This window comes from Anolis sagrei, chromosome 2 (genome assembly GCF_037176765.1).
Source record: "Anolis sagrei isolate rAnoSag1 chromosome 2, rAnoSag1.mat, whole genome shotgun sequence".
Taxonomy (NCBI): domain Eukaryota; kingdom Metazoa; phylum Chordata; class Lepidosauria; order Squamata; family Dactyloidae; genus Anolis; species Anolis sagrei.
The window spans coordinates 301,689,240-301,703,214 of record NC_090022.1 but is presented as its reverse complement, the minus strand read 5'-3'; the positions used below and the strand labels follow the sequence as shown (position 1 = coordinate 301,703,214).

The 13,975-nt window shown below is 45.8% G+C and overlaps 1 protein-coding gene across 1 annotated transcript; it reads right to left on the bottom strand.

Moving 5' to 3' along the window:
• Window positions 1–365: 365 nt before the first annotated feature.
• Window positions 366–12,364, bottom strand: LOC132766394 (C-C motif chemokine 21b-like). The gene is made up of 4 exons (XM_060760788.2): window positions 12,205–12,364; window positions 7,203–7,326; window positions 3,670–3,784; window positions 366–620 (listed from the first exon to the last, which is right to left on the bottom strand). Exons 1-3 carry the CDS (start codon window positions 12,269–12,271, stop codon window positions 3,673–3,675), a joined length of 303 nt encoding a protein of 100 aa, XP_060616771.2. The 5' UTR covers window positions 12,272–12,364; the 3' UTR covers window positions 366–620; window positions 3,670–3,672.
• Between the last annotated feature and the right edge of the window lie 1,611 nt (window positions 12,365–13,975).

Sequence of the window (13,975 nt, the reverse complement as noted above, 5' to 3'; positions counted from 1 at the left end):
CGGATGCAACCAAAAGCAAGCATGATTTCAGGTGCTTGCAAAGACTTGCAAAAGGGCTTTTGCAACAAGTATAAACTCTTTGCATTTAGGAATGCTGAAGTCGAGCATGCACTCCCCCCCCCCCCCAAACAAGGGATGGTAACTTATAGTTCTGCAAAGGACAACAAGGAGAAAGCCAATGACGAACTAGCTTTAAGGAAAAGAAAAGATTTTGCATATGGCGTTTTCAAAGCCTCTGCTCAAATAAATGCGATCGCAATGTGGCCGCGTGGCTCAGTGGTTGCAACATACTCAGAGTTGTGCCCTTTTCTGTATTTATTTCACATCTTCAGGGATGGTACCTAGCATTTAAAAAACACCAGGGCTCAATGCAACAGGATCCTGGGATGTGTAGTTTCACAAGGTCTTGAGCCTTCTCTACCATAGAGGGCTGGGCCTCGCCAAACTACAGATCCCAGGATTCCACAGCATGGAGCCATGGCAGTAAATGTGACTATTATTACTAGAGTAATGAGTGAAATAGGAAGCCAACATGTCATAATTCACGATCTCTGCTGAATCATTTTCTTTGGGTCTCTCTTTCTTGCAGGCTCAGCTGTTGGCAGGGATGGTTTGTCCTCCTGGAAGGAAAGAGAAGGGAGATTCATCTCAGATGATGATATGCATAATAATAATAATAATAATAATAATAATAATAATAATAATGCAATTATTATTGCACTCTCGAGCCAGGGTGATGCCTGGCTCGAGAGCAGTACGTGTGAAAATGATCTTGGAGTCCTCGTGGACAACAAGTTGAACATGAGCCAGGAATGTGATGTGGCGGCAAAAAAAGCCAATGGGATTTTGGCCTGCATCAATAGGAGCCTAGTGTCTAGATCTAGGGAAGTCATGCTCCCCATGCTCTATTTTGCCTTGGTTAGACCACACCTGGAATCACATTGTGTCCAATTCTGGGCACCACAATTCATGAGAGATATTGACAAGCTGGAATGTGTCCAGAGGAGGGTGACTCAAATGATCAAGGGTCTGGAGAACAAGCCCTATGAGGAGCAGCTTAAGGAGCTGGGCATGCTCAGCTTGAAGAAGAGAAGGCTGAGAGGAGATATGATAGCCATGTATAAATATGTGAGAGGAAGCCACAGGGAGGAGGAGGGAGCAAGCTTGTTTTCTGCTTCCTTGGAGACTAGGACGCAGAACAATGGCTTCAAACTACAAGAGAGGAGATTCCACCTGAACAGGAGGAAGAACTTCCTGACTGTGAGAGCCGTTCAGCAGTGGAACTCTCTGCCCCGGAGTGTGGTGGAGGCTCCTTCTTTGGAAGCTTTTAAGCAGAGGCTGGATGGCCATCTGTCAGGGGTGATTTGAATGCAATATTCCTGCTTCTTGGCAGAATGGGGTTGGACTGGATGGCCCAGGAGGTCTCTTCCAACTCTTTGATTCTATGATTCTATGATTCTATGATTCTAAACACCTTTGCAGAAGCATACGAGAAGCGCGGCCTGTCACTGAACATTGAAAAAACCAAGGTGCTTTTCCAGCAGACACCAGCCAGCCCTCTCCAATGCCAGAGATACAGCTTCATGGTGTCACATTAGAAAATGTTGATCATTTCCACTCCCTTGGCAGCCACCTCTCCACCAAAGTCAACACTGACACTGCAATACAACACCGCCTGAGCTCTGTGAGTGCAGCATTTCTCTGAATGAAGCAGAGAGTGTTTGAGGACTGGGACATCCATAGGGAGACCAAGGTGCTTGTTTATAGAGCTATTGTCCTCCCAACCCTGCTATATGCCTGTGAGACGTGGACTGTCTACAGACGTCACATGCAACTCCTGGAATGATTCCATCAGCGCTGCCTCCGGAATATCCTGCAAATCTCTTGGGAAGACAAGCGGACAAATGTCAGCGTGCTGGAAGAAGCAAAGACCACCAGCATTGAAGCGATGGTCCTCCGCCATCAACTCTGCTGCACCGGCCACGTTGTCCGGATGCCCGACCACCATCTCCCAAAGCAGTTGCTCTACTCCGAATTTAAGAATGGAAAACAGAATGTTGGTGGGCAGGAAAAGAGATTGAAAGAATCCTGCTAAGTTCTTGCTCTTGTCTCATGGAAGCCTTGCTTGGAAGATTCATGTTTAAGGATTTCTTCTTTTATGGTTTCACTCTTTGTCTCTTGTGATTATATACTCATGCCTTGGATCAACATTTTCCTGGTTCTTTAGATTTTATGAGAGAAGTCTGGACTTTGTTTTTGAACTTTGCTGAATTTGGACTAATTTGTTCCTGCTTATCTTCTTCTTACCTAATTGGATTTACCTATTCCCTTAAAGTGTTTTTTTCTTTGCTGCTTTTACTTATCTTCAATAAAAAAGGATTATTTTCCTACTCAATGTGTGGTGTTTTAAAGTCAGAGGGTTATTTCTGTCCTGGAGTGCAACAGAAACTGGAGTGTAACAGAAAACGAAATGCAAAGAGACAGAATGGGGGACGATGAGGCCTGGCTCGAGAGCACGACGTGTGAAAAAGATCTTGGAGTCCTTGTGGACAGGAAGGTGAACATGAGCCAGGAATGTGATGTGGCGGCAAAAAAAGCCAATGGGATTTTGTCCTGCATCAAGAGGAGCATAGTGTCTAGGTCCAGGGAAGTCATGCTCCCCATGCTCTATTCCGCTTTGGTTAGACCACACCCGGAATATTCTGTCCAATTCTGGGCACCACAATTCAAGAGAGATATTGACAAGCTGGAATGTGTCCAGAGAGGGTGACTAAAATGATCAAGGGTCTGGAGAACAAGCCCTATGAGGAGGGGCTTAAGGAGCTGGGCATGTTTAGCCTAAAGAAGAGAAGGCTGAGAGGAGACATTATAGCCATGTATAAATATGTGAGAGGAAGCCACAGGGAGGAGGAGGGAGCAAGCTTGTTTTCCGCTTCCATGGAGATTAGGACAAGGAACCATGGCTTCAAACTACAAGAGAGGAGATTCCACCTGAACATGAGGAAGAACTTCCTGACTGTGAGAGCCGTTCAGCAGTGGAACTCTCTGCCCCAGAGTGTGGTGGAGGCTCCTCCTTTGGAAGCTTTTAAACAGAGGCTGGATGGCCATCTGTCAGGGGTGATTTGAATGCAATATTCCTGCTTCTGGGCAGGATGGGGTTGGACTGGATGATGGCCCATGAGGTCTCTTCCAACTCTTTGATTCTATGATTCTTCTTACCTAATTGGATTTACCTATTCCCTTAAAGTGTTTTTTACTTTGCTGCTTTTACTTATCTTCAATAAAAAAAGGATTATTTTCCTACTCAACATGTGTTTTAAAGTCAGAGGGTTCTTCCTGTCCTGGAGTGAAACAGGAACCTAAAAGGTGCTGCCAAATAAGAGAGTGGGAAATCAGTCTCAAATGGAATTTGGAGCCTAAATCCCACCAGCCAGTCTCAAGTCATTGTCAGACCTTGGAAGATGATACTCCTTGGAAGACCTTGTTCTCCAGACCCTGGATCCTTTGAGTCACCCTCTTTCTCAGGACACAGTATTCCAACTTAGAGTCAACATCTCCCTTCCATTGCGGTGCCCAGAATTGGACACACTGTGATTCCAGGCAAAGCAGTCTGACCAAGGCAGAATGAGGTCTTGTCTCACATCATCAGGGGAGCCCACAAACTCTTACCTTTCAGGGTCGCCTTGAATTTCGGGTTTTTCTGGCGTCCAGGACTTTCATGAGACGGCGAGCTGTCTGGGAGTCAGGAGGGTAGCACAGCCCACGGTTCGCCTTGGTGATCAGCCTGAGAGGAGGAACAAGGAGAAATAGGGGAGAATATCAATGAAATATTTGCACAAATATTCATTAAAATAGTCATAAAAAGATGCAGTAATGAGTCACAAAAATATTCACAGAAACAACCATAAAATATTTACAAAAATATGTTCAGATATTCATTGAAATAATCACAAAAAGATGCAGAAATATTCACAGAAATAATAATAAAATATTTGCAATATTTTGCAGAAATATTCATTGAAATAATCACAAAATATTGTCAGAAATATTCATTAAAATAGTCACAAAGAGAGTTATAGAATCCGTAACCTATTTGCAGAAATATACACAAAAAATGTTCAGCAAATTACTTCAATAATAATAATAAAAATATATTCTCAGGGATAATCCAGAATATTCACAAAATATCTCCTCAATGTACTTTGATTGTGCTTTTCATAGAATCATAGAATCAAAGAGTTGGAAGAGACCTCATGGGCCATCCAGTCCAACCCCACTCTGCCAAGAAGCAGGAATATTGCATTCAAATCACCCCTGACAGATGGCCATCCAGCCTCTGCTTAAAAGCTTCCAAAGAAGGAGCCTCCACCACACTCATGGCAGAAATGGATTGGACTAGATGGTCCATGGGGTCTCTTCCAACTCTATTATTCTATTATTATATTTGTGTGTGTGTGTGTGTCAGGAGCTACTTGAGAAACTGCAAGTCGCTTCTGGTGTGAGAGAATTGGCCATCTGCAAGGACATTGCCCCAGGGGATGTTGCCTGGATGTTTGACCATCCTTGTGGGCGGCTTCCCTCATGTCCCTGCATGGGGAACTGGATTAATCCATTTCCATTCCTTTGACCATTGTAGTGACCCTTCTCTGGACCTTTTCCAGATGGTCAATATGCTTCTTGTATTCCTTTGCCCAATGCTGGACGCAGGGTTGACCAAAGCAGAAGAGCATGGGACTCTGACTTCCCTCGACCTAAACACTAGACCCCTCTTGATGCAGCCTGAATTACATTGGCTATTTCATAGAATCATAGAATCAAAGAGTTGGAAGAGACCTCCTGGGCCATCCAGTCCAACCCCATTCTGCCAAGAAGCAGGAATATTGCATTCAAATCACCCCTGACAAATGGCCATCCAGCCTCTGCTTAAAAGCCTCCAAAGAAGGAGCCTCCACCACACTCCGGGGCAGAGAGTTCCACTGCTGAACGGCTCTCACAGTCAGGAAGTTCTTTGAGCTGCTGCATCACACCATGGGCTCATGTTTCATAGCATCATAGAATCATAGAGTTGGAAGAGCCCTCCTGGGCCATCTAGTCCAACCTCATTCGGCCAAGCAGGAAAATTGACACAGCAGCATTGGACACAGTCGACCACAATCTTTTGACCCACCGCCTTGACTTTGCTGGAGTCAGGGGGAGAGCTTTAAATTGGCTCTCCTCCTTTCTTCACAGCCGTGGACAGCGAGTGGAGAGGGGAGGCCTGATCTCTGAGAGGTCCCCTCTCTCTCTCTTGTGGGGTTCCTCGGGGGGGGGGGCATTCTCTCCCCTCTCTTGTTTAACATCTCTATGCGACCACTTGCTCAGCTGGTTCGAGGTTTTGGGCTGGACTGTGACCAGTACGCTCATGACACTCAGCTGGTGCTGAAGATGGAAGGCTGACCGGACTCTGTCCCCGATTGTTTCCATCAGTGCCTCATTGAGGCCGTGACTGGATGGCTGCGTGCCAGCAGGTTGAGGGTGAATCCAGCCAAGATGGAGATCCTATGGCTGGGTCGACCGGGCAGTGGGGACATCCAGCTGCCCACCCTGGATGGCGAGGTGTTACACCCGTCCTCGTTGGTCAAGAGTCTGGGAGTCCTTTTGGACCCTCTTTCTGCTGAGGATGGAGGCCCAGGTCTCTCTCTGCCGTGAGCAGAACCGCCTTCTTTCTTTCACCTGCGGCAGGCTAGACGGCTGGACCCCTCCCTCTCCAAGGACGACCTCGCTACGGTCATCCAGGCCACGGTCATCTCAAGACTGGACTACTGTAACGCCCTCTACATTGGCCTTCCTCTGTCGGTGATCCGGAAGCTCAAGTTGGTACAAGATGCAGCTGCTCAGCTTCTTGCGGGAATTCTGATGAGATGCCACATCACCCCAATCTTCTTGCAGCTGCACTTTCAAAGGGATGGGACTCACCTTGAAGGCCTTGCATGGTCTGGGGCAGATGTACCTGAGGGACCGCCTCACCCCCTCCCAACCCCAGAGATCCCTCCATTCTGAGGACCAAAATCTATTGGAAATTCCCAGTGTCAAGACCTTGCGTCTAACAGCAACCAGACGCAGAGCCTTAACAGCAGTGGCACCATCACTCTGGAATACTCTGCCACCTGAAGTCCGAGCCTTGCGGGACTTATTAGCTTTCCGCAGGGCATGTCAGACATGTCTGTTTCGACAGGCCTTTGGTTTTTAATATTGCTATTTTTAAATTGTTTTTAAATTGTGTTAGATTTTAGCCATTCTTGTAAGCCGCTCCGAGCCCCAGGGGAGTGGCCGCATAGAAGTTTGAATAATAAATAAATAAATAATAAAAATTGCAGTCAAAGCAACCCCAACATAGGAGATATGATAGCCATGTATAAATATGTGAGAGGAAGCCACAGGGAGGAGGAGGGAGCAAGCTTGTTTTCTGCTTCCTTGGAGACTAGGACGCGGAACAATGGCTTCAAACTACAAGAGAGGAGATTCCATCTGAACATGAGGAAGAACTTCCTGACTGTGAGAGCCGTTCAGCAGTGGAACTCTCTGCCCCGGAGTGTGTGGAGGCTCCTTCTTTGGAAGCTTTGAAGCAGAGGCTGGATGGCCATCTGTCAGGGGTGATTTGAATGCAATATTCCTGCTTCTTGGCAGAATGGGGTTGGACTGGATGGCCCAGGAGGTCTCTTCCAACTCTTTGATTCTATGATTCTATGATTCTATGAACAGATGACCATCCAGCCTCTGTTGAAAAGCCTCCAAAGAAGGAGCCTCCACTACACTCCAAGGCAGAGAGTTCCACTGCTGAACAGCTCTCACAGTCAGAAAGTTCTTCCTCGTGTCCAGATGGAATCCCCTTTCCTATAGTTTGAACATTGCCCTGGGGTGTGGTGGAGATCCTTCTTTGGAGCCTTGGGGTGAATTCTGGTTCCCAGCTTGATGAGTCGCTTTCAGGCTGATATGGGCGGGATAGAAATAATGTAAATACATAAATAAATAAATTTAGGCCAAGGCTTGAGGTCAGGCATAAGTTTGGTTTTGGGTGGTCACAGTTTCTCTGCCAGGTAAGTAAGTGCATTTTGGGATTAGGCATCCAAAGGGAAAGGTATGTTTCCAATCTCTCTCCGTTTCAATGAGGACACAAGGACACACACTTGCACACAATGCGACCTTGGTGAAAATGTACTCACACGATGGCTGGGATGGGGCATCCCATCTGTGGATTCTGGATGGTGTAGGACCTCAAACGCTTCACATTTTGAAATGGGACGTCTTTGGTTGCTTCACAGCAGTCCCCATAAGTATTCCTGCTTCCTGAAAGAGGGAAGGGAAGAGAGAGTTAAAGTGGCACCAAAGTGGATTAATCCTACAGTGTAGGGAGCATCGAATGACTCCAGTTTGGCAGTATGTGCACTGCCGTGGCTCAAAGGGATGGAGCCCTGGGGGTTGCAATTTGGAGAGGAACGAGCACTTTGGTGCAGAGAAGGCTTGCAAAAATACAATGTATTGTTAAACGCTTTCATGGCCGGAATCAGTGGGTTGTTGTAGGTTTTTTTGGGCTATATGGCCATGGTCTAGAGGCATTTTCTCCTGACGTTTCGCCTGCATCTATGGCAAGCATCCTCAGAGGTAGTGAGGTCTGTTTGAACTAGAAAAAGGGTTTATATATCTGTGGAATGATCAGGGTGGGACAAAGGACTCTTGTCGGTTGGAGCTAGGTGTGAATGTTTCAACAGACCACCTTATTTAGCATTTGATTGCCTTTCCAGAATAGGAAACTCCAGCAATATGTCCCAGAAGCACTTTAGTAGAGATTTAAGATTATCTGCACATTGCACTTACCCTACTTTCACCTGTCATACTCAGCACTTTTTAATCTGTGCCCATTACATTTGGCCTGGCCCTAGTTTTATCGTGTTATGGTGTATTGTCTTATTGTTTACTGTTATTGCTTAATGTTTTGATATGCATGAAATGTTATGTGTATTGTTATGCTGTTGTATTTATTGAGGCCTTGGCCTTGTAAGCCGCATCAAGTTCTGCAGGAGATGTTAGCGGGGTACAAATAAAGTTAATAATAATAATAATAATAATTGCCTGGCAGTGCCTGGAGCAATCTTTTGTTGAGAGGTGATTAGATGTCCTTGTTTGTTTCCTCTCTATTGTTGTGCTGTTCTAATTTTAGAGTTTTTTTAAAAAAATACTGGTAGCCAGATTTTGTTCATTTTCATGGTTTCCTCTTTTCTGTTGAAATTGTCCACATGCCTGTGGATTTCAATGGCTTCCCTGTGTAGTCTGACATGGTGGTTGTTAGAGTGGCCCAGCATTTCTGTGTTCTCTAAAATTAGAACAGCACAACAACAGAGAGGAAACAAACAAGGACATCTAATCACCTCTCAACAAAAGATTGCTCCAGGCACTGCCAGGCCATCAAATGCTAATCAAGGTGGTCAGTTGAAGCATTCACCCCTAGCTCCAGCAGACAAGAGTCCTTTCTCTCACCCTGGTCATTCCACAGATATATAAACCCTTTTTCCTAGTTCCAACAGAGCTCACTACCTCTGAGGGTGCTTGCCATAGATGCAGGCGAAACGTCAGGAGAAAATGCCTCTAGAACATGGACATATAGCCTAAAAAAACCTACAACAACCCAAAACTACAATGAATTGATATCCTTGACCTCTGGTGGTTCAAGTGGGTTCGAACTACATTCCTTATATACAACCTAATTTTGCTCGAGAGAATGATAATGGATGGATGGCATCCTTGAAGTGACTGGACTGACCTTGAAGGAGCTGGGGGTGGTGACAGCCGACAGGGAGCTCTGGCGTGGGCTGGTCCATGAGGTCACGAAGAGTCGGAGACGACTGAACGAATGAACAACAACAACAAATGGCAATGTCTAGACTCATCTTCCAGGATCTGACTGTGACTTGAGACTGGCTGTTGGGATTTAGGCTCCAGATTCCATTTTAGATGATTCCCCCAATCTCTTGTTTGGCAGCGCCTCGTAGGTTCCTTGCAATGGTTTGTTATTCTGCTCTAAATGGTGTCCAAAATGGTTTGGAGAACTGCACCACCCAGAGGACGCAATAAAATGGGTACAGTTTCTCTACAAAGTGCTGAATATCTTTGTGGATGAAGATTCAGCACCACGGAGAGATCCCTGAAAGCAGGCATGAGCCAACTTGGGTCCCCCCTCCAGGTGTTTTGGACTCCAACTCCCACAATTCCTAACAGTTTACCAGCTGTTATGAATTGTGGGAGTTGAAGTCCAAAAAACTTGGGGGAGGGCTGAAATTGGCCCAGGCCTACCCTAAAGTCTTGAGAGGAGCCCCAGGAAGCAGAACGTGCAGCCAACTTGCCTTGCATTGCTTCTGCAAAGACTGGAACTGATCTCTTAGGTCATGGGAGATGTTGACTCTAAGCTGGAATGTGTCCAGAGGAGGGAGACTAAAATGACCAAGGGTCCAGATAACAAGCCCTATGAGGAGCGGCTGAAAGAGCTGGGGACTTTATCTCATCCCTCAGTTGAGATTAACCTCATTGTTTATCCCAAATGAGTCTCCCACATACCCCGGACTTTATCTATCTACCTCACCCACAGGTTTTACAATTTTTACCCTTTGCATTTGGCCCAGCTCGCCCTTGTTTAATCCTTGTACCGTTTTAAATTTGTTTTATTATGTTATTATCACTAGGTTGTTGTAGGTTTTTTTGGGCTGTATGGCCATGTTCTAAAGGTGGTCCCAGTGGTGATCGGCACGCTGGGTACAGTGTCTAAAGACACTGGCCTGCACTTAAAAACAATTGGTGCTGACAAGGTTGTCATCTGCCAGCTGCAGAATGCCACCTTACTGGGATCTGCACACATTATACGCCAATATATCACACAGTCCTAGATACTTGGGAAGTGTCTGACGTGTGATCCAATTCAACAGGCAGCAGAGTGATATTGTTTGCTGTGGACTCATCTTGTTGTGTTTCAAATAGCAATAATAATAATAATAATAATAATAATAATAATAATAATCTGGCACAAGCCCGTAAAGGTGGTCCCAGTGGTGATCGGCACACTGGGTACAGTGTCTAAAGACATTGGCCTGCACTTAAAAACAATTGGTGCTGACAAAATTACCATCTGTCCACTGCAAATGGCCACCCTACTCTGAACTGCACACATTATTTGCCGATACATCACACAGTCCTAGACACTTGGGAAGGGTCTGATGTGTGTGCCAATACAACAGCCAGCATAGGGACCTTGTTTACTGTAGCCTCATCTTGTTGTGTAAGAAATAGCAATAATAATAATAATAATAATAATAATAATAATAATAATCTGGCATAAACTAGTAAAGGTGGTCCCTGTGGTGATCGGCACACTGGGTACAGTGTCTAAAGACCTTGGCCTGCACTTAAAAACAATAGGTGCCAACAAAATTGCCACCTGTCAGCTGCAAAAGGCCACCCTACTGGGATCTACACACATTATTCGCCGATACATCACACAGTCCTAGACACTTGAGAAGGGTCCGATGTGTGATCCAATCTAACAGCCAGTGTACTGGTCTTGTTGTGTATCAAATAGCAATAATAACAATCTATATAAGTAAAAATGTAATGTTTGTTTGTGCAATTAACATAACTCAAAAACCTCTGGACGAATTGACACCAAATTTGGACACAAGACACCTCTCAGGCCAACGAGTGACCATCACGCAGAAAAAAAGCAAACAAAAATACATTAAAATGCATGCGCAAAACCACATATATGCACAAACACACACATATGCACACATACACAAATATATACACGCATATATACACAGACAAAACACATATACACAGAAAGGAGGAGGGAAGGAAGGAGAGAAGGAGGGAGAGAAAGCGGGAAGGAGAAAAGGAAAGAAAGAAAGGTAGAGGAAGGAAGGAAAGAAGGAAATAAAAAAGTGAAAGAAAGAAGGAAAGAGAGAGGGAAGAAAGGAAAGAAGGAACAAAAGAGCGAAAGAGGGAGGGAAGGAAAGAGAGAAGGAAATAAAAAAGTGAAAGAAGGAAGGAAAGAGAGAGGGAAGATAGGAAAGAAGGAACAAAAGGGAGAAAGAGGGAGGGAGGGAAGGAAGGAAGGCAGAAAGGCAGGAGAGAAGGAGGGAGAGAAAGAGGGAAAGAAGGAGGGAAGAAGAGAAGGAAAGAAAGAAAGGTAGAGGAAGGAAGGAGAGAAGGAAATAAAAAAGTGAAAGAAAGAAGGAAAGAGAGAGGGAAGAAAGGAAAGAAGGAACAAAAGAGTGAAAGAGGGAGGGAAGGAAGGAGAGAAGGAAGGATGGAACCAAAGAGCAAAGGAAGGGAGGGAAGACACATGTAGAGAAGGAAGAAAGAAGGGAAAGTGGAAGGGAAAGAAAAAGAGGGAAGGAAGGAAAGAGGGAAGGAAGGAAGGAGAGAAGGAAAGAAAAAAAGGTAGAGGAAGGAAGAAGGAAATAAAAAAGTGAAAGAAGGAAGGAAAGAGAGAGGGAAGAAAGGAAAGAAGGAACAAAAGAGAGAAAGAGGGAGGGAGGGAGGGAGGGAAGGAAGGAAGGAAGGAGAGAAGGAGGGAAAGAAAGAGGGAAAGAAGGAGGGAAGGAGAAGGAGGGAGAGAAAGAGGGAAAAAAGGAGGGAAGGAGAGAAGGAAAGAAAGAAAAGTAGAGGAAGGAAGGAGAGAAGGAAATAAAAAAGTGAAAGAAGGAAGGAAAGAGAGAGGGAAGAAAGGAAAGAAGGAACAAAAGAGAGAAAGAGGGAGGGAAGGAAGGAAGGAGAGAAGGAAGGATGGAACCAAAGAGCAAAGGAAGGGAGGGAAGACACATGTAGAGAAGGAAGAAAGAAGGGAAAGTGGAAGGAAAAGAAAAAGAGGGAAGGAAGGAAAGAGAGAGGGAAGGAAGGAGAGAAAGGAGAGAAAGAAAGAAGGAGAGAAAGAGGGAGAGAAGGTTGGCCACAGCAACACATGGCGGGTACAGCTAGTAATAATAATAATTAATATTCCTATTACCACCCTACTTTTCCTGTGCCAAAGGAGACCCAAAGCAGCTTCCTCTTGTTTGGGGAAAAAGCAGCATCCAAATAAGAGGCATAAATAAATGGTTGCAGGAAATAAGCCTTGCAGGAAGACAGGCACAGTCATTTGCCAAGGAGATGCCATGGATGTGCAAGAGGCCATCCTACCTTGGGCTTGGAAGATGCAGAGGCTGATGGCCAGGAGGCAGCAGAGGAGCAGCGGATGGAGAGCCATGGTGATTTGAGGCAAGAAGGCAGAAGCGGATCTCTTCTCTGTGAGAAAGTCTCAGGAGTCTGGAGAGAGCGCTCTGGCCTGCCTTTGCAACCCAAGTACATATATATCCCTCTTCTGGGGACTTTCACTTTCTTTTCTGCAGGGGCTTTTGGGCAAATCACTGCCTCTTTCCTGCCAGGACATGTTTGGATCAAGCCTTGGGATGGTGGGAGGTCATGCATGTGTATACAAGGAGGATTCCCAGCACTGTCCTGCTCTTTTTGGAAAACCAAGTCCTGCAGCCTGGACCCAGTCCCAAGACAGGCTCGGCTGCATTTGCAGATTGTGAATCAACCTGGAGGTTGGGCTTTGCAACACCCAGCCTTCCCAGCAATTGCTCTTCCTTCTGCAATTTGCAATATAGAATCATAGAATCCTAGAATCAAAGAGTTGGAAGAGACCTCATGGGCCATCCAGTCCAACCCCATTCTGCCAAGAAGCAGGAATATTGCATTCAAATCACCCCTGACAGATGGCCATCCAGCCTCTGCTTAAAAGCTTCCAAAGAAGGAGCCTCCACCACACTCCGGGGCAGAGAGTTCCACTGCTGAATGGCTCTCACAGTCAGGAAGTTCTTCCTCATGTTCAGATGGAATCTCCTCTCTTGTAGTTTGAAGCCATTGTTCCGCGTCCTAGTCTCCAGGGAAGCAGAAAACAGGCTTGCTCCCTCCTTCTCCCTGTGGCTTCCTCTCACATATTTACACACGACTATCATATCTCCTCTCAGCCTTCTCTTCTTCAGGCTAAACATGCCCAGCTCCTTAAGCCGCTCCTCATAGGGCTTGTTCTCCAGATCTTTTATCATTTTAGTGGCCCTCCTCTGGACACATTCCAGCTTGTCAACATCTCTCTTGAATTGTGGTGCCCAGAATTGGACACAATATTCCAGGTGTGGTCTAACCAAAGCAGAATAGAGCATGGGGAGCATGACTTTCCTAATTCTAGACACTATGCTCCTATGGATGCAGGCCAAAATCCCGTTGGCTTTTTTTGCCGCCACATCACATTGTTGGCTCATGTTTAAGTTGTTGTCCACGAGGACTCCAAGATCTTGGAGGTTGTGCTTTGCAACACCCAGCCTTCCCAGCAATTGCTCTTCCTTCTGCAATTTGCAATATCAGAGAGCACGTCATTCTACACAGGCATGGGCAAACTCCAGCCCTCCAGGTATTTTGGATTTCCACTCCCACAATTGTCCAAAACACCTGGTGGGCTGGAGTTTGTTAATTGCCACAGTTCAATGATATAGAATCCTGTGAGATACAGTTTGGTGAGATGTTTAGGGTGCATCTGCACTGCAGAATGAATGCAGTTTGCACCACTCTAGCTGACCCAGTTCCATGTTCTGAAATCCTGGGAGTTGCAGCTTGGTGAGATATTGGGTGTTCCTATAGTTCAGTGGTTCTCAACTGTAGGTTTTGGCCTACAACTCCCAGAAATCCCTGCTAGTTTACCAGAGAGGAGATTCCACCTGAACATGAGGAAGAACTTCCTGACTGTGAGAGCCGTTCAGCAGTGGAACTCTCTGCTCCGGAGTGTGGTGGAGGCTCCTTCTTTGGAAGCTTTTAAGCAGAGGCTGGATGGCCATCTGTCAGGGGTGATTTGAATGCAATATTCCTGCTTCTTGGCAGAATGGGGTTGGACTGGATGGCCCAGGAGGTCTCT

Excerpts from the sequence above, each read along its gene's own strand:
- LOC132766394 (XM_060760788.2), bottom strand. The coding sequence starts at position 12,271 with ATGGCTCTCCATCCGCTGCTCCTCTGCTGCCTCCTGGCCATCAGCCTC. Across the intron at positions 7,327-12,204 it reads CTGCATCTTCCAAGCCCAAG|GAAGCAGGAATACTTATGGG; the intron begins GTAGGATGGCCT and ends TCCCTCTTTCAG. Across the intron at positions 3,785-7,202 it reads TGCCCCATCCCAGCCATCGT|GCTGATCACCAAGGCGAACC; the intron begins GTGAGTACATTT and ends TCCTCCTCTCAG.